Source organism: Dryobates pubescens, chromosome 1 (assembly GCF_014839835.1).
Source record: "Dryobates pubescens isolate bDryPub1 chromosome 1, bDryPub1.pri, whole genome shotgun sequence".
NCBI classification, from domain to species: Eukaryota; Metazoa; Chordata; class Aves; order Piciformes; family Picidae; genus Dryobates; species Dryobates pubescens.
The window spans coordinates 46997382-47024036 of NC_071612.1; the positions used below are offsets into that span (position 1 = coordinate 46997382).

The following is a 26655-nucleotide window of genomic DNA, read 5'->3' on the forward strand; positions in this document are numbered from 1 at the left end:
CTTTGTCACAGGGAGCCAAAACTAGGACAAATTCTGCACATAAATATGGCCTCAATTCAAATGGTGAAACCTATACTGAGCAAAATGCTGCTTTTGAAAAGAGAGAGAAATTTTGTAGCAAAATCAGAAATGCAATGCCTCGCAAATGGCAGAATCAGAGCCTAAAGTATAGCTGTGCAAACTGCACAGCAAGCATTAGGCAGAAATTAGACAGTAAGAAGGAAGAAACTATCAAAATGACAGCCCTTACTAGGGATGTTTTTTCCCACCATGTTGTAGTGAGAATGCAACTGTAGCATGCTTTGAAAGACTACTTCAAAGACTACTTCAGCGTTCAACCTGCCAAATCAGATGCTATTTACTAGAATGATCATACTAGAATGGTCTGCAGGTACTAAATAACAACTTACAGTGAAATGACAAAGTAAGGGAGCAGTACAGAAAAAGGGAAGGGAAAAATGGATGAAGTTAACATTCTCTTCTCTCTTGTGCACATCATAGTAAGAGGCCATGGAAACCAATACAATATAACTGCAAACTGAACTCTCCCACTCAAATTCCAGAGGTGAAGGAAAATGTAGATACAGACCTGAGTCTAAACAGAAATCTATGCAAATCCTAAGGGAAATAAACCAGAGCTCAAATAACAGCTCCAGCTCTCTTATAATATCAATATGGAATTCAGAGAGAACTGAGCTGCTACTACTACTTCTAAGCTGGAAGTTTACAACCTGCTGACTCTGTCTCCTCAGCCCTGACACGTATCCTATCAGCCTTCCTTAGCAGCTCATCTTTTGTCTCTTTTGTCTGAAAGATTATTACAATTACCTTTGGAGAGAATTCTCTCCCAGTCCTCTTTCTCATCCACCAGACTGATTTCATTTGCTATTTGTCATCGAAATGTTTTGGCAAGAAAAAATAATAACCATAAGCAAGCAGAATTATAAGCATAACCGATTAGTTTGGCCCATCCCGTGTTACTTATAAACAGATAACTCCAGTTGTCCCCACACCTCCCATAAAACCTCAGAGCAGAGTTAAAAGCCAAAGCCATATGGCTGTTTTAAAGAGAATTATTATCATTTTATAAGGAAAAAATGAAATCTCAAAATGACCTTTACAAGGAAATCTCCATGACTAAATAAACCTGTGATGTGTAATTGTTTGCTTCCTGAAACTACCTTTGCTAGTACTAAGGTCTACCATGGCAGTTTATGGCACAGACAATTCTCCTAATGCACAAGAGAGTGGCCTTGTGTCTGGATGATCCTCAGTACCTTCCACAGGAGTGTGCTCTGAGAGATGATGGGACACTGAATCTTGTGTATACACAAGATGCCCAAAAAAGCAATGAAATTCTTTCAGTGAAGGAGGGTGAATTTTTTTCCCCCCTATTCTTTCAGTGAAGAAGGAGGGTGAACTTTTTTTCTTTATTCCTTCAACAACCATCTCATTATCAGCATTATTTTCCATTATGAATTAGCATAAGCACTGGAGAGTAGCCCAGATAACAGAAGAGGTTGTTCAGGACACCAAAGCAAACAGTCCTTCAAAATTCCCTTTGCAGAATCAGGAACAGAGCACTCTTTTATTAAAACAAAACCTTCTTCTCTGTTTAGGGATAAGGAATCTGGAAGGCTGTCTAGGATGTGCTCTTCACAATAACTCTTTGCCACTATGTGAGATGGATAGCCAAAAATTCCCAGCACAACAGAGATGAATTGACAGCATTAAAACAAACACCCACAGAAACAAGCTCTAGATACCCATATCATCCCTAATTGCCAACAAGTAAGCTGAACCCATCTGCCATTTATTCCTCTGATCTACCTGTATTTTTTTCTCCTCGTTTACAGGTAAGCATAAATTAAGCAGGGAAAATTAACATTGTAAAGAATAAATTAAACATAATGATTTATCATGGCAAAGAAGCTGTCAAAGAAATATGCTGCACAAAATTGCTCCAGCTTGTTCTTCTCCCAGGAGGAACATCTCTGATGTGCAAAGCACACACTGCTGACCAGAAACACATGATAAACAAAAGAGAGACACATAAGCAGATTCCAATCTCAAATTTCACCAGTTTGAATCCAGGCAGTGGGATTGCTCCGTGCTTTGAGCTCTTAGAACAACAACAATAAAAAACCCATAGTCACAAGATTCTACCTTTTAAATACCCACAACAAAACTCACAACACCAAGCCTCTGCTTCCAGTTCTGCCATTGATTTATTGTACGACTTGCAACAAATCATTCTGCTCCTTTCTGCAGACCTTCCTTCATCTATAAAGTGGAGACATAGCTATTTCACCCTCAGGATCAGATTTCTGATCCAACTAACCACGTAACAGCCCAAAGGAGGGAATGAAGCTACACCCCAAGGGTTTGGGAAGGTTACTAGATACTTCTTATGACATCAACTTCTGACCTAATGCAAGCGTGCAAAAGCAGGACATTCTTCTCTTCACATCCCTAAAGTATGCTTAGACTAAGAGTAACCTGCTACTCCCTAGCCCTGAAAATGTTAAAAGATCAATATAATGAATAAGAATGTAACACTAAACCAAGTGTCATCCCCCTACATTCATTCTTTTTTCCACATGCAACACTTCCCTTTCAGATGGAGTGTCAAAGAAGTTCAGACTTCCCATCTGTATTACAGCCTGTAACACAGGCTGGACGGGCAAAGGCCTGAAATCTTCCTGTGTGGAACAACTGCATTGACAATGTAATGCAGGTATTGCCAATGGACAGGGGACAATACAAGGCTTTTGAATGACAGCAATGCAAGACTATATTTCAAGATATTTGCAGGTATAAATCTGGTCCTTCCAGATATTAAGCAGTACAGTATCTGAACTAGATTTAGACTAGCTCTTTTGATACTGTTTCCCATAGCATTATAATTTGCAAACTGAGTTAGTATGAGACAGGTGAGCAGCTTTTAAATGGGCTGGAAATAACCGGGGAAAATCTCTCTCCTGGGAGGTTTTCAAGATTTAGCTAGAAAAAGACATCACTGGCCTGATCTAGTGTTAGCACCTTCCTGCTATGAATAAGCTGTTTGACTTCATGATATACAAAGGTCTCTTCCTGCCAACATTTTCACCATTCTGTGATTTCTCACTACAGAAGCTGCAGTGGCACTGTAAGTCTCCAAACTGCCTGTTTGACTCAGGCACAACACAGAAATCGAGGTCTTTGGCAGGGTTACAAGACCACCACTCTTTTCAATGCTCAATTTCAATACAGTACCCTGGATTTTAAACTCATGTAAAATACACAAAAACCTGTTATGTGCCCTACATAATTAGCAGTGAAATTACTCCAGAGAAGAAAATGACTCACGACTATTAGCAGCAATTTGTGAGGGGCTTCAATCTCCTCCCCAACTCCAGACTTTGGGGATTAGGAACTAGCAAGATTTCTGCAACACAAGGAAGGACTTTCAGATGCTTTTTCAGATATGCAAAGCTGGAATTGTTAAATGACCAACTTCAGATGAATTGTAATGGTTACAACATAGAAAATTCTGTTACGGTCTGTTTTCTCCAGACCTCAAAAGAACACTGATTTGTAAAAGCACATCAGTTTCACTATAAAATGAGGACAGTTCCACTACATTCTTGAGCTTGTGCCTTATGAATCCCTTCATGCTCTAAGAAAGGCTTAAGATATTAAAAAAGAGGTGTCTTTCAGGCTTCAAAGATAACTGAGGAAAACAGATCTTAAGATGTAGTCAGACCATTAGTGCAATATTTATTAAACACAATTTCACAAGATTAACACTGTATATCAGAGGAAACAGAAATGCAGAGCTTTCAGTAATGGAATTCTGCCACATAAAAAACCCCAAACTAAACCCAAAGCAAGATACAAAAAACCATTCATAAAAATGATAGCTTCATTTACCAGATCCTCACTAAAGGGATCTGTAGCCTCTTTGATCAGTCACTTCAAGTGCTTCTTTATGAGGGAACAAAAGAAGGGTTGTGTCTATTTGTATTGTTGACTTGATGTGTTCTAAATAAAACCCCCAATTTAGATCAAGCAAATGAAGGCAACCAGACGTAAAAGAAGTTTCACACATTACAATCAGCAGGCAGATTATATGCCAGTAAAACCTAGAATGTATTTCTAGAAATGAACTCATTATTTTCTCCCCCCTCTCCATTTTGAGGACAAGCTTTCACAGTAGGCTTCTAGATCTTAAAAATCAAAACCTTTTGCTTGACTTCAAGTGATCGATACACTAGTAAATCTCTCAATGAAATGTTGCAGGGTTTGGCTACCTTCATCTTCTCACCCCCAAGCTCAAAGCAACTACAATGAATTATATTATATCACAAGACTGTTTCAAGATATTTCAATCCATAATACTTACCCCAAATAAAGGAGGAAAAAAACCAAACAAACCCACCCCTCCCAAAACCCCACATAACATAAAAAAAATTAAACCAGGTCTTTCGATGAGCTTTACTCATGTTCAGGGATTAACTGCAAATATGTGAATGCCTGAAATATTATCTTCTGTTACTATCATTTTCATTTTGAAAATATTGAAAAGGGTCTTCTGTTACTATCATTTTCAGTTTGAAAATATTTAAAAGGGTCTGCTTCTTTTTTGACCTAATTGATCTCTGTTACAGCAGTGCATGACCTGAGGCTATGAGAATCAACAGTGCATGACCTGACAGCAAAATCAAGAAATAATGATAATTATATATCAATGTTGCCAACACAGACATATTTTTAATACTGTCTGAAATCTAACAATTGAGGAAGGATGGTTAATAGCAGGTCATGAAATTACATGTCTCTTGATAAAAATGTAACATAGCAATAGGTATTATTAGGATTCAGGGAACAGCTGTTCTGATCTTACTGATGTGCTAATACTTAACAAAAGTATCAGTACAGAGCGGTACGTGAAAGAGATCTCCACAGGCCCTGTTCTGCTACTCCCTCACTTTAGAAGTTTAGATAAAGAGAGTTATAAAAATGTGCATTAATACACTATTATTTAGTATCTGTCTCCCTCCTTTTAAACCATTACCTATGGTCTTTGACTCCGCCGCTCCCTGAATTTCTTCTCAGTGTCATGCTAGATCCCAGTGTCAGCACTCAGAATACTCCACCTTCCTATAGCCTCTCTCACATACTAAACATTTGACAGGCTAGTAACAAAGCCAGAATATTTGTCAGAGTTCCTGACACTATTAAATATGTTTCACCCCTCATTATCTAAATGGCATCATCCTATAATAAAAGGGTTTATATTTATATAAACCCTTTACTTATTTACTCTTCTGTCTAGAATAGTTTTTTGCATGTTCTTGTTGCAAATGAATTATGTCCAAGCTGTATTTTAAACTGTTACTGTTCCACTGTATATGAGCTCTTTGTCCCCAGTACTGTGAAGACTCAATCACAAGCTGATTTAGAAACACACAGAAACATATAAAAACATGGTGTCAGAAGAAACAAACTTAAGACCCCTGCAACCACAAGAAATATTGTTATGTTATCTTTCTATTAAGCTGAACATGTTCCAGACTAAAACTTTACCTTATGGAGCCTGAGGAGGAGTAGGTGATAGTGGTGTTTGGGCTTTGGGGTGTTTTCATCTCTCTTTATCTCAGTGTTCCACATTTCTGATTAGACTGGACAGACTTCTGAGCAAGATCTAGCTACAGCTTTGTAGGAAAGAAACTTCTCTGGTTCTCTTTTGCAAACATGTATACCCACTATTTCATCCCAGGATATCAAAGTTCATTGTATGTGTCTTCATCTGGTCTGCTAGTATCCCCATGTCCACCTCCATTATTTTATAGTAAGTGCAGAAATTCTTGTTATTAGACCTTGAGTCCAAGTGCAAAGACATGCAGATTGTGAGAGGAATGGTATCTTGTGGTTTTTCAAGATGCATCCCACAACATGCAGCTTAAGGAAAAAGCAGACAAGATGCCTTTGAGTCATACTATTTTCTCTTTCCCTTGTCGTAAGCTGTCCCCAGGGGAGAAAGTGTCCATGGGTATAGCAGCCCACCATAAAACGCCATAAACCATGGAACTTTTCCAGTGGAACTCAAACAGGTCTGAGATACAACTCATGTTACAGAAGAAGCATGCTTTGTACTTTAATTAAGTTTTGCATACTTCGCTATTTAGTTTCCCCTCACTTCTTACAACAGATGTGACATTTCCAGACTGGGGATAAGGATCTAACCCAGCAATTTATCACCACAGGATTATGCTTCCAACTATAATGAGAGATGAATCACAGAGTGTAGCACTATCAATTAACCAGAGTATGTCATCTAAGTAAGGCAGGCTGCACCTGCTCTAGCCTGGGAGCAGCAGCAAGGCATGCACAAAACCATGCTACTCTCTAAACAATAACTTTTTTCATCACAGCTCATCCTGAAAAGCAGAACTATCATGACATGATGACCATGAGATTGAGAAGGGGGAAGAAGACACACAGGTATGGTTAGAAAGCACAGGCATTACTGACAGGAATGAAAGACTATTGAAAGCTCCATTTTTCTTAACATTATGAGCAACCTACATTATACTGTTAATTTCTCCATGCTTTCCACATGAAAACTGGTAAACCAGGGAGCTTAGGGCAGTGTTAATTGTCAGTACTGGTCCACATGTGAAATTCCAATTCTATGGAAAAAAAATCTTAAATTTTACTTTGCTTTTGGTTCCATATTAGAACTTCTAAGATACACTTTGGAGCAAAAAGGTATTGATGGGAAGGACCAGCCAGAAATACAGAAACAGACTGAAACTGTTTCACCCTTAAACATTTTGATAAAATTAGATTTCCTTTGATAGTGATTTGGATTTATTTGACATTATTGTAATACAACATGATCTAATAAATGTTCAAACAAGGTGACTTTGCTCCATTTTAAGAAAAAAGTTACATAATTTTACTTATAAAACATCAATTACTTATTATTTCCTCTTAAGTAGATGTAAGTAACCAAAGCCAATACTCCCCTGCAACTTAAACACACTGCTGGAAACAGTTACAGTGCTGCTGCAGACATGTGAGAAGGGAAAAGCATGCTCCCTTTCACATCACATCATTCTGTTCTTCTAGTTATAAAAGCTACCCCATTGTACTGTAAAAATGTAATAACAACAATGAAAAAAAATGAGACTGTAAAAATAAAATTAAAAGGTCATGTCAGACAGTTGGGCACCAGGGGCAACTCTTGGAAAGGCTCTTCACGAAAGAGTGGGAAAGCCAGTGTTAGCTGTTCTACTCTATCAATTTGCTTCATTAGAATCCTATTATCCACCACAGGATATGGATGAGATTCCCTGGTGGAAAACTGAGACAGAAAGTTTGGAAATAAGGCAAAAGATTAGATTTTTTTTTAAGGAGAGTTACAGAATATTCAGAAGCTTAAGGGAAAATGTGGCCTTTCATATCAATAGCGTAGAAGTTCACGGCAATCACTAATGGAAATTCTAAATAAACACAAAATGTTTGTGTGTTTTGTTTCATTTTCTTCTGCCATTTATGTTTGCTTCTCTCATTTTTGAAACCTTAGGTATAATAGGATCAAAGTTAATGGTATAAGTAATAAAGCATTACTATTCTTGACTGAACAAAGAATTGTACTTTCCTTGCAGCAGAAGCAAAGAGCGCAAAGAAGGAAAAGTCATGAGGGCTTGCCTTAAACCACAGTTTTACCAAACAGCCTTGTTTGTGATGCAGAAACAAGCCTTTGGATTTTAAGAGCACAAAATTACAGTGTACTAAACCTAGTTAATTCCTTGGAAAATTTTGCCCCTAAGGAATATAAAACAATTACCTTTAACAGAAAGCTATTTTGGTATTTCATTACTGTTACCAAAACAGAGAAGTAGAAGAATGGTAATTTGCTGGCTAATTTCCTACTTCATCCCATAAAAAGAAAAGAAAATAAAATTTTTTTAAAAAAAGGAGAAGCAAGCAAGACTAAATACAGAAAAATGGTTCTTACCCTGAAGAGCGGCAGTCTGGTTTATTTCTTTCAGAGCGATCTGTGAAAGAGGAGGCAGAGTATCAGCACAAAAGTTGTTCTTTGGCAATACTACTACAGAAGTCTTAAAAGAACTGTGACACTGTATGACCAGCAAAAGCAAGAGCCGATTCTGTTTTGAAACAGTTTTCCTGCACTGAACTACTCTGCTTGAGACCAAGTAACATTACTGCAAGTTTAATGTTTGTCACAAGTCCTCTGCTCAAAACATAGTGTGTTTATGTTTTGTATTGAAACTTTGGAAGCTTCCCCTTTCTTTAGCTGAAATGAATAGGATTCAGTGTAGGGTAAAAGTAAGGGAGAAGGAAGAGGGAAAAAGTAAAACCACAGATTACTAAGCGCAAAAAAATCATTCCATGAATCACAGCTGGCAGAGTTCCCTGACAGGATGGGAGAAAAAAATCAGCAGTTGGTTGCAGCAACATCTGCAAATATACTGAATCCAGTGCAGCCCCATCATTAACTCTTTGATTTCTGAATGCTCTACACACCGAACCTTTCTGTGGTTTTAGAAAGGGACTTTGTTTATCCTGTGAGTATTTCAAGTAGCTTATTCACACTAATGAGATTTACCTGCAAATAAGAATCTACAAGGTAGTCGTATCAACTCAGGTAAACTTTTGCTGCAGCTTTTCAGATGCTAAAGCCATCTCTACATGCTTTTGATACCTTTGTGGTTAGGGGGAGGGGGGTGTTTATTGTTGGTTTTGGTGTTTTGTTTTTTTAATCACCAACATGCAAAGAAAGTATAAAATACCCTAAGAGTTAAGATTATCATATAAACATTACTACAAAACCACTGTGCTGTGTTATTAGTATCCACATATTACTTATTGTAAATCCCTGAATCTCTCACTGCATGACTTGAACTACCCAAAGGAAGCAATTGAGACCTGTACATATATATTCTGAAGTTAGAGGAGGGTCTAATCATTTACTAGAAAAAGATACACTAAGCAGTTAGAAGGATATTCTTACAGCTATATATAATCTCCACTGACCATGGCAAGTTTGCTTTTGATTCCAGTTTTGTGTATTTTAAACAGAAAAATATTTTTCCTGTTAGTAAACATGTTAGTGAAAAGCTTACCTATGCAGATGAGTAAGAGCTAGCCTAAAAAAAAAGTATTCATGGACTGTGTTTTTAACCTGAAAGCTCTGCACCTAAAATAAAATTTATTCTCTTAATACCACACATTTATTTGTGTAATTTTATCGCATGTACAGAAGAAATAAGTTCCTCATGTATATGTACTCATTTGATTATGTTTTCTTTAAAGAGATAAAAAATTATTGCATTTCAACAGTCCTCAAAGAAGTATCTAATGCTTTTCCCATCCATGGGTGCTCATACTGAGCTGTCATAGCCTCACTGTACATAATTTATTGTGTTTCTGACTCACAGAGATCTCCATTTCACCATGCTCTGTGCTACTCTGTTAGCCAGAAACAGCATGGTATAGCTCAAAGCAGAGCTGCAGCAACAGTTGTTCGAACAGAGAAAAGCTCTTTCTGTACAATTTGTTCATGCAACCTCCTTACCTGTGAGCACTGAAAAAAATAAGGCAGGACTCCCTACTGAAATCTACCAGCCATCAGTGTTACTTGTTATGTACACAGCCACAATCTAACAGCATTCAGAAAAAACCTTCCTACTTCTAAAAAGATCCTGTGAATAAAGCAGTGAAAAGGAGTCAGAGCAGATGTAAACAGTATCTGGCAGCTCTCCCTCACAACCCACGTCTAGTCAGCAGATCCACCACAGCCTGGCCACACCACCACAACCAGCTTATTCAGGAAACCAATGCAACTCCCTTTTCCCTTTTGTTTTAGTGAAATGTTGAAACAGAAAAAATTATTCTTGCTTTTCCACATTTTAATGATCGCTAAACTTAGTGAAAGCACACTCTCCATGTGTACACTGGTCGTACTAAAAGGAACAAAGCAAAAAGGAATCCTGCAAGCATGCAATTAGCATTTTAAAGAAGAAATAAAACCTGCACCTGTTTAAGGTTATTGTGAACTTGATATTTTAAAACTTATTTAGTATCCAGTATAATGAGAGAATCACAGTGCTGAATTAGTGCTTAAATTTTGAATTCTAAATGCTGGTTTGGCATTATGTATAAGCACCAGGTCACTATGTCACACACCTCTAAAATGAGAAAACCCAGAAGAAATAGGCAAGTTTTAATTATTATTAATACACACACACACACATATATATAAAATGAGAAAAGCCAGAAGAAATAGGCAAGTTTTAATTATTATTAATACACAGACATATATATATGTGTGTATGAGTTACACTTATACACATACATGCAGATCCTATTCCTGCATTTTGCAGGCAAAGCCTTGGCTTGAAAAAGTTGTGTCACAAAAGCACACACCCAGGGATGATTCTCTTTTACTCAGTACATTACCTCAACAACAGATAGATCTCTTTGTAATCTCTTCTAATAGAGATCAGCAAGAAGACCACATAGATGCAAAAATCTGGAAAACAAATCCTGCACCACAGATTTTCCTCTATATGGAAGACGTGGATTGCTATAAAACACTGCAAGACATGATGTCTTTCTAGCACAATACCATATATACTTTGATTCTAAACTCTGGAAGCCAATACTGCCTATCAGATTCCAACGCTTTATGGACCAGCATGCACAATGAACAAAGAGAGCAGTCTGCACTACAGCACATGACATTTCCAGGAAAAAACTCTGCTTCCAGTGACAGATACTACCTTCCAGACACCAGCTTCCACAGATGAGACACCAGCACTGCTGGTGCTGTCCTTGCATTGCTACAGTAGTACAATTTCTTACTGTGCATGTACCTGCAGTCAAATAGGCTAGGGATTCCTAACCAGCTAGTATGCACAAACTAGAGAACTGGGTTGTTTGATTCTAAGTATATTTTGATTTATAAACTGTTCTTGAAAATCATCTCCCTAACCTGATATTGCAAGGAGGACAGCATGCAGTTTAGGCTCTGTGCTAGCATGGCAGGTCTGTTACCAACTTACTGACAACTCCCTTAGAGGTGGTGCAGTGCTATCACCTCTCTAATGTTATTTACTATTGCAGATTTTTCCAGTACGACATACATAGAATACATAGAATACATAGAATAACCAGGTTGGAAGAGACCTTCAAGATCATCGCGTCCAACCCATCAACCAATCCAACACCGCCCAAGCAACTAACCCACGGCACCAAGCACCCCGTCAAGTCTTCTCCTAAAAACCTCCAGTGATGGCGACTCCACCACCTCCCCAGGCAGCCCATTCCAATGTGCAATCATAGAGTGGCTCTTCTTCCTGTCCTGCAATACACAATTAGCATAGGCAGAGACTTGCAGCATCACAGTCCATAAGAAGTGACCACCCTCCAACCTAGTTTCATACCACATAAACTTTGGTGCCCTTAAACAAATACAGCAAGTGTGGGAGAAATACACTATTCTTCTTCAGTAGTAGGATACAGTACAAGAAGTCAAAGAGATAGCAGGTGGAGCAGGAAGTCAGATTCCTGGCTGACAATGGGAAGATTGGCTCCAAGTTTTAAGCACTGTAGAAGAATCAAGGAAATCATCAGTATATAAAGACATTGGCATTCATACCACAACTGTTTGGCAAGTCTAGTGTTTATTTACAAAATCATGCTGTGCATATTTCATTAATACCATGGACACATTATGCCTTTTTTCATCATTCAAGTACTGAATGGCAGACAGAAACACCACCTTTCAGTTGCTTTTAGAAAGCTTTCTTTAACTGGTGATTCTCTTACTCTTCAAGTATGGGAAAATTCTCTTCTTTGTTTGCCTTTAATATGATAGAATAGATTTTCTTCTAAAAGAAAATACAAACACAACCATCAGAAGAAAAATAACTGACTCAACATTATTTCAGTTGCTCCATCAGACTCTAAATAGCTTAATTCTTTGCATAAAGACCACCAAAGCAGAAAACAAAAGTTTTTAAGGCATTCGCTCTTGTCTCTGGAAGACAAACAAAGAAAAGGAAAAAGACAAGTCACACCAAACAGAGACGTTGTTTTTTCTCTGTTTATTTTGCAAGCTTCTTCGAAGTGCCTTGTTGCTATGAGTGAGTTCAACTGAAAAGCATACTCACTGGAAAAAAATGTTAAGTATAAACACATAATGCCATTGAAAAGCAAGTGGAAAATTAACACACATTCTTCTGCTTCGCAAGTAGAAAGCTACTGGGGAACTTCCAACCTGAGGTAGGTAACTTCCTCCTCTTAACCCCACCCCAAAGCATGATCCCTTTTAAAAGCTGAATTGGCTGAAGGGAAAAATGTAGGGCAAACACCTGGGATGGGAAGTCCCTCTCTTCCCTAGGCATCCTGTTCCAGTGCTTTACAACACTTTCAGTGTTATTGTCCACTCAAAACTTTCCCTGGCACAACTTGAGGCTCTTTCCTAATCCTGTCACTTGTTAACATGGGAGAAGCCTTCCTGACACTCTTTAGGAAAGTGTAGTTAGAGCAATCAGCTGTCTCCATCTCTGTTGTTTTAGCTCCTGATGGCGCAGCAGTGGTTTCATACTGAAAAGTAGCATGAGATGTTTTTAACAATAATTCTGTAACAATGGAAAACCTCTAAATGAATCAAGCAACAGGAAGAGCGGCCTCTTAAGCAATGCTGGAAACCTCAAAATACACAGAGAAGTCATATTCTTAGAATAGGCAATTGTAGAAAGAGGCTATAGAACTTGCCCTAATGTGTGAATCCCCAGTGAGCACACTTCAGAAATCTAGATGCTAAGATCAATACAGCAGCTTTACAAGGCACCATGTAGAACTGCTACGGCTCCCACCCTTACTTTAGTAACATGTACCTTGACTGTTACCCAGGCAGTCATAGCTAAATGGTCCAAAAATCCCCATGAGCCAGACACAGCCAGTGCCTCAAATTTCCATTTTGAATTGCCAGTGTTGATGGGGCCCTCATTCAAATAAATCGCAGTTTTTCTGAGAAAGAGATCTGCATTTGTGCAGGATTTTCAGTGTAAGTTCCTTTATCTGCACCGAGATAAGCACTAAACGTCACTTTTTTGTCTTGCACTATGTTAAGGCACACCGGCTCACAGCAACTCTTCCTTCTCTTTAGCACTTCTCTCTGGTAAGGTTCTGAACAATGCAAATTAATCCCCCTGTACAGAATCTACTAGAAATCTCACTCAATTTTATCAGGAATTGCTACACAACAAAACTCAGAAAACCAAACATTTATTTACATGTTTTAGCATTGCAACAGCTGTTCCTTAGCAGTTGTTTAAAAGGCAGAAGGCTGAAGGAGAGATTCAGGAGAGACTTAGAAGAAACTTTTTTCATTTACTTTATGTAGTTTTCCCTGTATTTTAAAAAGCCACAAAACAGGACACACTCAAGGTTATAATGGTAAAGGCAGACAGTTTTTACACTGTCTAAAATTCTACAGTATGCTGCTGAATTTCAGAACAGTACATTGCAAGAAAAAAAAACAACCAACATTATACCCCACCAAAATGAAATGACAGTTTTAATACTAAACAGTAATGGAGTCCTGTAAGCACATATCATTCCTGCAGGTTCTTTATATTTGGAGTAATGCTTTTTACCCCCACTCTTAAGTATGATTGACATAGGGCTAGGGAGTGCATCCCAACATATAGCTAAGAACCTCTGTGTTTGAATATTAACCTTGGAACCTACTGATGACCATAAAGCTTCTACTCATCCAAAGAATATATTCTTTTAACTTGCCAAAGTGAAAACAATAAACTGAAGTCACCTTTAAAGCTCTTTTTGTATTTGTACGATACATAAGTGAAAAAGAATTTACTGGACAACAGAGGCCACATTCACCAGCGGTACATTTGCTGCTCATTTGTTTTCATGACTCTGAATTTCCACCTCCTCATTCTTGCTTCTGTGTTACTCCTGCACTGCAACCACCAAAGTGTGCATGCATCAGTGTGAACATATGTGCCAGCATAAGAGTGGGGCTGATACAGAAACCTGAGAAAGCAAACAGACTGTGTAAGCTCTCACTGCTTCTCAAAAAGGTCCAGGTTGTAGGAACCTAGACCACTGAGCAACTAGAAGTTTTCTGAATTTGCTTACCCAAAACAGTATGTTTTGATTGTTGGGACAGCAAGACTCAACAAGTACCTCCAGCGCAATCTTATGCATTATGCACTTGGAAATGTTATTTAATGGTGTGAGATATGGATTCACAAAATAGTGCTGAACAGCAGTATCAGCAGAAGATATTCACACTTCTGTATTACAAGAAACCAATTCAGCTTTAAGGCAAAAAAAAACCAAAAAACCAAACAACCAAACCACCAAGAAAAATCCTTTCTTGTTGATTTTATTCTGTGAAGCCACTGAGAGCAACATAGAGAGCAGTGTCATCTCTAAGAACTGGACATTATGGAGAGTTCAAGAACACAGGTCTGCATTTCAGGAGGAATTTGGAGACTAGGGGAAAGAAATGACACAGAGAGAACGAAAATTACTTATATGTATTACAATCTCTTTTTGAAAAATAAGAACCATAAAAAAACAACATCTATAAAAACATAAGAAATGTACCAGGAAAATAACAATATTTATTTCTCTTAAGATACCACTGAAATACTCAAGAGTTTGTTCTTGGCATACTTTGTGGTCTCTTGTCACTATTTATGATGAAAGAATCCCAAAATTGTTTACCCAGTCCACATAAAGACATCCAACAAGAAGATTCTTAAACCTCAGTGTTTTTTGTTGCAAGTGTTGATTTTCTACAGAAGTGCATTTAAAATCAGGCTATTAACAAAATATTTTCCTCCAGTGACATTGGTAATTCTTCCCAACAGCCAACCAGAAACACAAAACTCTGGGAAAGTAAAAGTAACAGCTTCTTGCATGCATTGGATTTTTCTTAAGCACCACAAAATGGATTATTCCCAAATGGGTTGCTTCCACTTTATTGTAAAACAAAGATTACAAGACCTAGAAACACCATAAAAGGGATTAATTCAAAGGTGTAAAAATTGACTTGTAGAAGAATGTTGGTATATGCCAGTAAACCGTTGCAACCTGAGATAACCCTCACCCATTAGCATAGTGCATGCTGAAAACTTGTGCAACTCTAAGCTAGTATCCCAGCACTTGTCTGTTCTTGAAACATGTCATATTTGTAATGCATACTATTTGATAACAAAGACAGCAGCACCCAAAATTAATTTTTTAAGATGTGAATCACCTAGTGTTCTGAAGACATTTTATTCAAGTGTCAGATGATTTATTCCCATCTACTCCAACATTTCGTGTTAAACATACACCAAATTCCCTTTAAGATACCTTAGACTCCTTCATTACTGGTGTAAAATGTGTGTGTATAAATCTGCACATGTCCATTGGTCCCTGAGGACCATCTTGCCCAGAAGTCACTGTGTACAGCTGGATTCCTTGCACTGTGATTTCACCCTGTGCAGAAGACACAGTATCACAGTAACTAAGGTTGGAAGAGACCCCAAGGATCATCAAGTCCAACCTGTTCCAACAGACCTCACAACTAGATCATGGCACCAGTAGCTCGGATCACTCTGTAGCTATGTCTTTTGCATCAGCCTAGTCCATGGGAGAAATGAAGATGTGCAGACTCATCTGGCCAATGCTAAATTAGTCTTACTTGGACTTGAGATAGGAAGTTGAAAAGGAAGTGTAGTTCAAACAGTGGAAGCACATCAGAAGTCCTCCTAATCAGTAAGAGTGCTGAAGAGCAGATGATTACTTTCACCTGTGGCTTCTGTACTTTAGGCAAAAGCTGACTGCACCTGTCTCCAGGGTCCTGTGAAATTACAGTATTTTGCAGTCTTCTCATCTGTTTCTCCATATTGTTAGCAATTGTAGTTCCTCCTCCTTAAGCCTCTCAAAAAATACATAATAAAAAAAGCAGCTATTATTAAAATATTTTTTTTTTTTAGCTGCTCCCAGCCTTGACATCAGGTTAGCACATCTTCTCATCAGTCTAAGTGCAAATTCTACCCATTCTGTTGCTACTCACTGTAACAGGGAGCAGTTTCCTTACTGTCCAAAGAGAGGCTTCAAAAACCCTAGGGAAGCTTTAAATGAACAAACAAAAGGATAGCAAAGCCATAAGCATCTGAAAACCCTCAAAACAAAGGGCCCTGTGTTTACTGCAGATAAGCCCATGATTCCTGGGAGCTCTGGTAATGCTGCCAGAGACTGTTCTGGTTCTTTGCTACCTTGGAGAAATACCAGTTCTCCCACCTGCTCCTAGACCTCTCCTCTTCCCACTCCTATGCACACACAACAAGGCCTACAGATCCTGTTGGAGGCATCCAACCTCTGTAAATATACTAATAAGTACTTCTATGTTGCTACAGTGCCAAGAGTAAAACACTATAATGATGCATGCCAATTAAATAGTTCGATAGTGGGTTCACCAAAATCAAGCTAGTGAACAGCAAATAGAGAAATGAAGCACGACTAATGACTAATATGTCACAGCAGCAGCTACTATACATTTCCCAGAGATTATATTGGTGATGTCTGCCAAGATTTACACACCAGAATGAAAAAAAAAATCGATTTTGTCATGATGAAGTTATGGCCATGAATGCTGGACACATGAGGTCTGCAAAATTATCCCATGTTATTAGTGATATCTGTCCCACACTGGCAGTGACAACCCTTCCAAGAACCATCTTACCATGCTTAAAGAAAGGAAGTCATAGATTACAGCAAGTGTCCCATTCTCAGATCAGCATCAGCATTCCAATATGGAGATCACTAAGTGTTTTGTCAGACATACTATACTTGCAGACATTGAGGAGCTTTTGACAAAGCTCAGAGCATTTGCCATCAGATGCACTGTGGCACCTGACAATGTTGTTTCCAAAGTAGTAAGCAGAAGGAAAGGTGTTTTCCAAAAATTTTGCTTTGATTCCAAGTCCTACATATCTGTTAGTTTCTGCACCCTAGATTTGCAATGCAGCTACAAAATTTTCAATGATGGAGCAAATTATTGTGAAAAAGTCATCAAAATGTTGACCTTGTTTCCAAGTGTTTATGTCCCATTGCTCCAACAGGATGAGCCAGCAGCATTTGAATAATGAATAACATCACAGCACACTGTACACTCAAAAATTCTTGTAAATGATTTAGAATACATAGAATAAACCAGGTTGGAAGAGACCTTCAAGATCATCGCATCCAACCCATCAACCAATCCAACACCACCTAAACAACTAACCCACGGCACCAAGCACCCCATCAAGTTTTCTCCTGAAAACCTCCAATGACAGCAACTCCACCACCTCCCCATTTAGTATAGACGTGCACATCTTGAATCATTTTCCATGCGCAGCAGATCTGTGATATTGAGTGCTCAGTATTTAATGTCAGACAGAGTGCATGATGAATACAAATTTATCACCTGCAGAAAATAATTTTAGCTTATCTCTTACAGAAGCAAAATACTGTAGCCAAATTTAAAAAAAAAAAAAAAACAAAAAAAACCCAAAGGGTTTGTTTCATACAGACAATATTCTCTCTAGAAAAATGGATTAGAAACCTCTTTGTAGGAAACACAGTGCTTGAAAATCTACCAAAGGTTTTAAGTGTATGCTAAAAGCCATATTGAAGGAATCAAAGCATAGATAAGAAATTTATCATCACAATTCAAGAACTAGTAAGTACCCAGTAAAAATACCAGTATGTAAAAGGTAGCAACTAATTCTTTTTTATAGTGAATAATTATGGTCCTTACTACCATGTCAGATTTGAAGATCAGAAGTACAGGTGAATTCAAAAAGGAATTCATGAAAGATAAATCCAGTGATTTAACAGAGCCTTTCATATACAGCCTCTGAGAAGCTGCAAACACACAGACTGAAGAGGGGAGGGAATCTCTCTTGGAAGCAAGAATTGAATCCTAGGAGATATATCTTGCATACTTTCCTAAAGACATTTGTAAGCAATTTTAATAAACAGGTTAACTGAGAAGGCCAAGCTTTTGGCTGATCCTGTGTGATGTTCCTAAGAAAGTGAAAATTATAGACGTGTTGTTCAATGTTTTTTTTAGTTTGCACATTGGAGTATACATGACCTACTATAATGGCTCTAAAGGCTGAGGCAGTACACCCTATTAGTTATAGGGGTGACAATGTCAATCATTTGATATCTTTTGCATATTTTGATCCCATTACATTTTCTCTGAAAGCCTGAACAAACTGACTGAAATGGTAACTCACAAAATCAATACAACCCCTTACAAAGCCGAGGGGAAAAAAGGCAGTGGTAAAGAAATTCTGCATAATATCTGTTGCATTCTGCTTCTACTAAAGTGTAGATACTTTCAGCCTTGCTTTCATGCAGCCCTTCAGGATGAACTCAAATACAGCTACATACAGCCATAGAAAGCAGGTATAGATTTGTTCAGTAACATAAGCAAGATTTCATAAACCAATTCATTTGAAGTATCTTATTTAGAATTTCGTTAAACCTTCTAAGAAGATCCCCAGTTGTCAAGAAAGAATGTCAAATTGATGTTTCCAGAATGACACATGCAATCCATACAAATCTCTGCTGACTTACACCATCTGAAAGAGTTAGTGTAATAGCACTACATCAGATGTTCAGTTTTAAAATATCAATAACCATAAATTCCTGTGTCTTTCAAAATTCATACAATGTAGAAGGAAAAAAAAAAAAAGAAAAAAAAAAAGGAAGCTTTCCTGATGTGTGCCAACCACCACTAAACCTCTGCTTTCCTGCAAAACTTATTTTTGTCCTTCACTTAAGGGAAGGATGCTTGCCAAGCATAAACCACAGATAAACAGATGATATATTGTCTCCCCAAGTCCACTGTTGGAATGCTTGAGTAACTTTGGTGCAAGCTGTTTTTCATGCAAAGAGTGAAAATGTTAACCAGCAACAAGGTCAGTGCTGCTCCCACTCCATTTTTATACAGTTTCAGAACAAGGCAGAGAGAAGGTTGAAGGGGCTGCACTTCTTCAGCCTGGCAAATATGAGGCAAAGGAGCTATGTAACAGCACCACACAACTACTTGAAGGGTAGCAACAAAGATCCAAACCACAAACTCCTCCTGATGTTAATGGACAATACTATAAGGGGCAACAGACACAACTGTGGCTTGGGAGGTTCAGGTTGAACATGAGGAAAAATTCTTTCAGTAGTAGGTAATGTGGTACTAGAGCAGGACGGCCACAGAGGCAGTAAATCTCTCTGTTTTGGGAGACTTTTCAAGACGCAGCTGAAAAATCTTTGGCTGAAAGGATCTAGCCTTAGCAACAGGCCTTCCTCAAGCAGGAGGCTAGACAAGGTGACTCCATAGCTCCCTTCCAGCCACACTTCCATGGCATAACCCACAAAATCATCAAAGTAAAGAAACTAAACTAGGCTAAAGGTAAAGCACTGTATTTTGCTATAGATAATAAGCACTGACAGAAGCAGCTGATGAAAAATGCCCTTAAGTGTTATCAAATGAAATTTCTTTTTGTACTGCACATATCGTATGAGATAATTAGTCAAACTACACACGCAGAACTACATCAACTTTTAATGCAAAGAGTGTCAACACCACTCCTCTGTTGTTTCCAGATTTTAAAGTAAGGCTATGCCTGGCAGAATTAAATATTGACAAACTTATTTACAAATATTACAGGTTTTTTCCATTTGTAAACAACAACCACTGTGGTAAAAGCTTCTTGCAATGAGGTTATGACTAATTCTGCCCTTTGCCATCTATCCCTATTCTTTGTGCAACAACCGTGATTTATCATGTTACCTTGACAGGAAATGATTGCTTGCAACAGAGTTACATCATGGTCTTTGGGCAATCCTAGCTCAATGGGTTGTTCTCCTTGGCTACAATCTTGCCACTTCTTATGCAATGACATATTTTTGTGCCTGCTTTGCCTATAACCTAAATGAAGAAGGTTCATTTCATCACTTAATAATAACAATACTCATTTGTCCTCCTACAATTTTCTTGGCTAGGGAATCATCCTGTTAACTATCAGAAGTTATTCAGTTATTTTCCTTACAGCAGCCTTTGTTTTTAGAAGGGTTGTTTCTTCAGAAGACACAACGTTCTCTGTGGCTCAGTCTACAATCTCAGGCAAGTAACTGCAAGCAGGTTTTTTTCTTGTCACTGACAGTACACTCGACTTTCAAGATATGTTGGTGAATTTCCAACTATAGGCTACATTTTTCAACTTCCACAAAAGCTTTAGCACCTTATATTTATCTGAAGCATGTAAATTCTGAGGCTATGACATTTAGAGGAAATGTGTGTAGTAAATTCAACCAGCTATTGAAAAGGTCTAATCAAGTAATCTTATTCATACAATACATCATATTAGCACCAGTTTGAGATTATCACAGAATTGTAGTATTTGTGCCTCCCCCACACACACCTTTTTTAATTTTTTATTTTTTTTAAATTTTTAAGTCTTTTACTGTGGTGTTGCCTCAAGCAATTCTTAAAACTGAAGCCCTGAACCCTGCATTGGGACTACAAAACCAAACCAGACTGAATCCCAGGAGAAAGAGGGAAGAGATGTCCATCTGGCAATCAATCCTACAACTTCCTGAACTTGTGAACCAAGTGATTACATAAATACATAAAATAAATACTCCTTCACATCTCCCCTCTCAGACCACTTTTTAAGGGCTTCTTGTGTACATGTAGACTGACTAGCAGACCATAGGTAGAACTTGTACTTATTCAGGATCTGCTCTTTCAAGACTTTTTTTTCTTCTCTGAATAAGAGATGGTAACGGTTATTCTCGTTATGGACAGGCAAAACAATTTCTAGATAGCACTGAAGGACACAGGCATGCAGACAAGTCTCTGGCTGAACAATGCTGACTTCTGTTCTGCAAGATGCAGACCTTTTAGCTTCTTAGTTAAGATTTTAAAAACATGGCAACTAAGGCTTTGAACCACCTTTTTTCTAATCATGCTTTCTCTCTGCTCCAGGATCACTGCAACCCCCTTGGGAAGCACTAAGGTAAAGCTGTTAATATTATCATTGCTGAACCCAAAAGGCTACTGTCACTTTGTCACTTCATCAGTCTCATACTTAAGAACTCCATGAAGAATCTCATACCATCTTTACCTCTTACTGCTGAACCCGTATTTTGCATTAACATGGGAACAATTACTAAGCATTCTTGTATCAAATTCTTCATTTAACTGTAAAAAGTCCATGATTCCAGCAAATTAATATTCACTGAATTTCATGAGACATACTGCATAAATGTACCCACATAATCTCTCAGCATGTTGAACAGTGAAATAGTCAACATAAACTTGTTATATTGGATGCAGCTTGTTGTTCTCAGCTTCCCAAACAAGTGGAGAACAGTTTGATGTGGGAGTTGTGGAAGTGTAAAGAATTGACCCAATTCTCAACTGGATCTTGTTTTAGCAAAACAAACAAACAAACAAAACAAAACACCACCTCAGAGTGCTCAGTCAATTGACCAACCAAAACTGTATTTATTTGGCACATAATCAAAAATGGGCCATGACAGTTGAAAAAGATCCAGAAGACATCTGAAATGCTATGGAGAAACAGAAATTGTGGGGTGAACTAAAAATCCAGAAATGTTTTAGCTAGCAGAGCAAAACTTGTGTGCAAAATGTGCAGTATCTGTGTGGGAACAAAGCACAGATAAGCATTTGTGATAAGTAAAACAGAGCAATATTAAATTTAGTCAAAGCCTTGCCTTGTATTATTGACCATCTGTATTTTTAACCACATATTAAAGTACAAATCACAATAGCTCTTCATTATGAGTTCAAATAGATTTCATAACTGACTTCTATATTTGGCCATTTTATTCTAATTTTAAGTAAAGAAACATCTACCACATCCATAACTGGCTGCCTTTCCCTCCCCTCCCCCCAAGGAACACTGACCAGCATTCAGAGTGAAATAATACAAATCAAAACAAATTTTAAAATGTCTTTTACACTTTGAAAAACATCAGAATACTGATGCAGTATACAATGCAGTTCATAACTAAGATTTACTATATTCAATGTAAACTTTCCTGCAAGTCCACTTATTTTAAGTCACAGAATAAAAAGCACACAAGATTAAGGCCCAAAGTTAGACTGGAGAGTGTCTGCAAGTATACAGAGAAACAGGATTTTTCTTTGTTGTTTTTTTTTTTTCATTGTTGCTGGTGAGTTGTTTCCACTTTGTGTAAAACTAAATAAAAACATTAATCTTCTAAACAAAGAAATCCAGTAAAAATGCAGTGTTCTCTATCACTTCCTAGAGAAATGATATGACAGAAATAGGCAACAAGGAAGGTAGACATTGATAGTGCCATTTTACTTATTTATAGTGCAGTAAAAAAGCCCTAAAGGTTTCCAGCAAGACTGGCTTCCTTTTCCACAGCAGGTGTCTAAATGAGTCAACTTGATTAACCTATGCAGCTACTTTTACTTTTATCAGTTTTTAATGCATTGTAGTTCTCCTCCCAATTATGTAAGAAGCCTCCATATATTTTATATACTTGTATAAAAATAAATAAAATAAAATTAATCAATTGGCATTTTCCCAATGGAAAATAAATTTCACTCTCAATTTGCTCTGCTTAATATCTTCTCATAGGTTTTCCATAACATGCTAATTAAAAACCTTTCTTGAGTTCAGAGAGACCAATTCCATCTTCATGACATACAGTAGGATAAAAACAGCCAGTTAGACAAGTTAGGTAAGCTATCTATGCCTACTCCATGGACAAGGATGGTTCTGCCTATCATCTGCTCATGTCTTCAAGGTTTTATTCCTTGCTTTAACATTAGCTCTAGAACTTGTCTAGAGCTTAAGCAAACCTCTTCAGACCATTAAACCAGCAAAACAGCTCCCAGGGCAATCCATTAAAAACCACCAATCAACCAAACCCCCAGCCAAATCATAAAAATACACATCAGTAGAACTCTAGCAGCTTTTGGGCTACAGTTTCACAGTAGCCCAAGCCAAACTAACTCCTGGACAGAGTACTCTCTCACCTCCTTCTGGTCGCATGTTTCTATTCTTTGGCTTGTGCCAGCTTCAACATTCATCAGAACTTGTACAAAACCATTCCAGCGAGCTGAATCAGCAGGCTCCTATCCACTGAAGAGAACAAGAAAAATAACTCTGCTTGGCCAACGCACTAGAACAGGTTGGTGCAAGTTCTAGGCTCCAAGACAGGCTTCATCAGCCACCAGGTAGATCAGCCCAGGTTGCCACCAAACCACAACTTTTGTGACTTCACTCACCAACAGGTCAGACGAGTAGAGCTGATACAAAAGAGAGCAGAAGTGCACATCCACGAAACAGATCATACCTCTAGCAGCAGCAAGCTGTTAGATTAGTTTAGCTGACTTCACCCCACAGTATCTGGCATAGCACAACTGTAACAGGTTCAAGAGGAAATACTTCTTTTTCTCTCCAGACTCCTACGTTCTGGTCCCCCAATAAAGCAGTGCTAATTACATGTCTGAGTGGTTAGTAAGTCATAAGCATTTGTGAACTTTCACCTTTCAACTACCACTTTGCATCCATGCCTTCCTGGTATGTGCAGGACAAAGGTGAGCAACCGCCCTTATGCATTTTCATTCATAAACTGAACATATCACAAATTTAAGTTGCTGACATTCTCAATTAGTTTAACTGACTGAACTGCTTAAACCAACTCCTCTAAGATGCAGCTTAAACCCTGTCCAAGTATCCAACAGGCTTATTTAATACCTATTTACATTTGGCATTGTAACTGCACATTACATGCAAAAAAAAAAAAAATATCCACTTATTTTCCAGAGGCTTCTCAATAAAGATATAAAAGAATTGTTAAATAAGGGAAGAACAGCAAACTCATCCATCTTGACTGATACTCAGATGCCTTAAGAATGCTCTGCTGGGAATCTTTGTGCTGTTTTCACTGTAGAGTCATCCAAACATGGAAAGAAGGTGAGACAGCTAATGCAGAACGCTTTACACTAGTAAAGTAAACAGTGTGGGGCCCATTTCAAAGGGCAGTTGTCTGGACAGAATAAAGATAAAAATTTTTAAATGGGCACAGCCCCTTTATTGTGGATTAGTAGCGGTGTGCCAAAGACAAACCCTAAGGACAAGATTTATTCCACAAGGAGATAAAGATTATGTATGTATAAAAACTGTAGAACAATCATGTTTTCCACAATAAAAATCTCCACAAGGAATACCTTTAAAAACCCAGACACCATAACTAGCAGCATGACACTTAGCTATTGAGGAAATCATAAAGGAAACAACACTTTCTGTTGGGTTTTTTTGTTTGTTTGTTTGTTTGTTCTGTTTTAGGTTCATTTGGGGGTTGGTTTGGTTGTATTTGCTGGGTTTGGGTGGGTTTTTTTGGGGGGGTGGGAGGGGTTGTGGTGGGTTTTTTTGGCAGGGGTTGGGTTTTTTTGAACCCTACCCTAAACAAGGCAAAACCCTGGACACATGCCAAGCCGCATCGTTTTCAATAGGATCCTGCTAATCCTGCACCTGCCCAGAAATGCAGTGACATTAACTAGGGTTACTACAAGCCACAAGGCCTGCCTGCTGCAATCCCTCAAATTCCTGTATTTTCATCTTTTAAGAGGGGACACCAAATTTCTAGATGGTCAAATGGGTGTAAATACTCATTAATTATGGAAGCTACTATATCAAGATTGCACCATTATTATTAAAAATCAGTATCTGGAATTCAACTTTAAATACACACTGTGGCCGAGATTCTCCCCAGAAACAGACTTTAGGAAAACGATTCATTCTGGAGGGGATTTTACACTGTCAAAGAAATGCCACATTCCCACCTCAGTAACTACACATTACTCCTCAATTAACAACGTCTGAATTCGCTTTCAGTTGCTGCCAGGGTCCACTCGATTCCATCACCTCAGATAAAAGCTTTGTTGAGGCCTCACGTCTCCTTGCAAAGATGCATGAATCTGCTTGCCCCCAGGCCTCCAAGTGTTCTTGAATATACCAGTATTTGCCTCCTGCTTGCCGAGGCCTGCTGTCCATGGCTGCACAGAAATGGTTACTAGTGGACGACTTTGACATCTAGATGTTCCTCCACACTAGTGTTTTCATGAAAAAAATAGGTATTTTATTTCCCAGTATGGTTCCTTTATCATCTGAATGTGTCACTGGTGGACGTGTTCCCCTGTTAGCATCGGCTCGGAGAAGACGCAGGCTCTGGGGCTGAGCCTCGGGGCACAGCGCCGCAGGGGGCAGGCCTGCGGCTCAGGCCGGTCCGTGGCCAGGTGCACCTGAGCCGAGCTGCTCTCAGGCGAGGCCAACACACGTTGAGAGGGCACTACCAATGCCGCCCTGTCCCTGACGGGAATTCAGACCCGGGGACCGGGACAGGGCTAGCTCAAAGCAAGCGACGCCACGGCCCGCCGCGCCCCCGCCCCTCACCTGCCGCCGAGCTCAGGGCGACCCTCCGGTGCCTCCTGCCCAGCTCCCGCAGCTCCTCCTCGTCCTCCTCCAGCCTCCAGGCTTCGGCCATCAGCGGCAGGGGAGCGGCTAACAGCATTCACGAAGCGGGGGCTGCCATGTCTGCCCGCAGCCAGCGCCCTCCCCTCAGCACAGCCCTTGTGATCCCCGGGCCTGCCCCGCACCTGCGCCCTCTCCACCCCGCTTTCCCGGTAAGCGCTCAGCCGGGGCAGCGCCGCCCTCCCGCCAGCGGGGCGAGCAGGGGCGAGGCGGAAGGCAACGGGCGGGTGGAGAGGCGGCGGCGGCCTTTCCTGCCCATCCGCAGCTCTCCGGCGTCAGCAGGAAACCCGGCGGCTGCCTGGCACCTCCACAAAAGGGGGCGGAGGAGGCGGCGGCGAGGGGAGGTACCTGACGACCGCCGCCGGGCACCCCGCGGCAACGGGCCAGGCCGGGCCGGACCGGACCAGGCTGGGCTCCGCTGTGGGTGAGCGGGTCACTGTCGAGGTCTTCCTCCCGTCACCATGAGGGCACTAAATGAAAAGAGCAGTTACTGTGGGCGGGCTGGAAGGCCGGCAGTACCAGGGGTTGCTGGCTGGGTAGGGCAGCAGCACAGCCCCGTCGGGATGGGTCCCAGGGGTGGCCCGGATTAGGGCTGAGGGAATGCAGCGTTCAAAAGGCTGCCGGCAGTAATTCGCGGCCAGGAGGATGTATTTCTTGGCATGAGGTTCGCTAGAGTGGCTTAAACTACTTGAGGAAAAGTAATCTTACGGAGGTACTTGAAGCCGGTGAGGTACATACTTCCAGCACAGAAGCGACATGAAAAATATGGCCACGTTTCAAGTTAGACACTTAGGCGTAGGTGGGTTGGTTTGTTTGTTTTCCCCTGAGCCTCAGTTGCTGATATCCAAATTTGAAATTATATTGCTTCCTCATGTGAAAAACGAGCTCACTACTAAATTTTAAATACAAACAGTTTATTATAAAATAAAGGCAAAACAGCGCTGGGCGCATAGCAGATTTGCTAGAGGCGCGCCATAACACCACGAGTTGAGCTTATATAGACGTCAAACATACATATTTATAA

The 26655-nt window shown here is 39.4% G+C and overlaps 1 protein-coding gene across 2 annotated transcripts in view; it reads right to left on the reverse strand.

The window, feature by feature from the left end:
- The window catches only part of SH3D19 (SH3 domain containing 19), an 81846-nt gene extending 55922 nt beyond the window's left edge, over positions 1-25924 (reverse strand). For both annotated transcript variants that reach the window (XM_054165176.1, XM_054165185.1), the window contains exons 1-2: positions 25554-25924; positions 8009-8048 (exon numbers count right to left, since the gene is read on the reverse strand). In XM_054165176.1, coding sequence (XP_054021151.1) covers positions 8009-8048; positions 25554-25671 — 158 coding nt within the window. In that variant the 5' untranslated portion in view covers positions 25672-25924. The remainder of the gene's footprint in view (positions 1-8008; positions 8049-25553) is intronic.
- Positions 25925-26655: the final 731 nt, after the last annotated feature.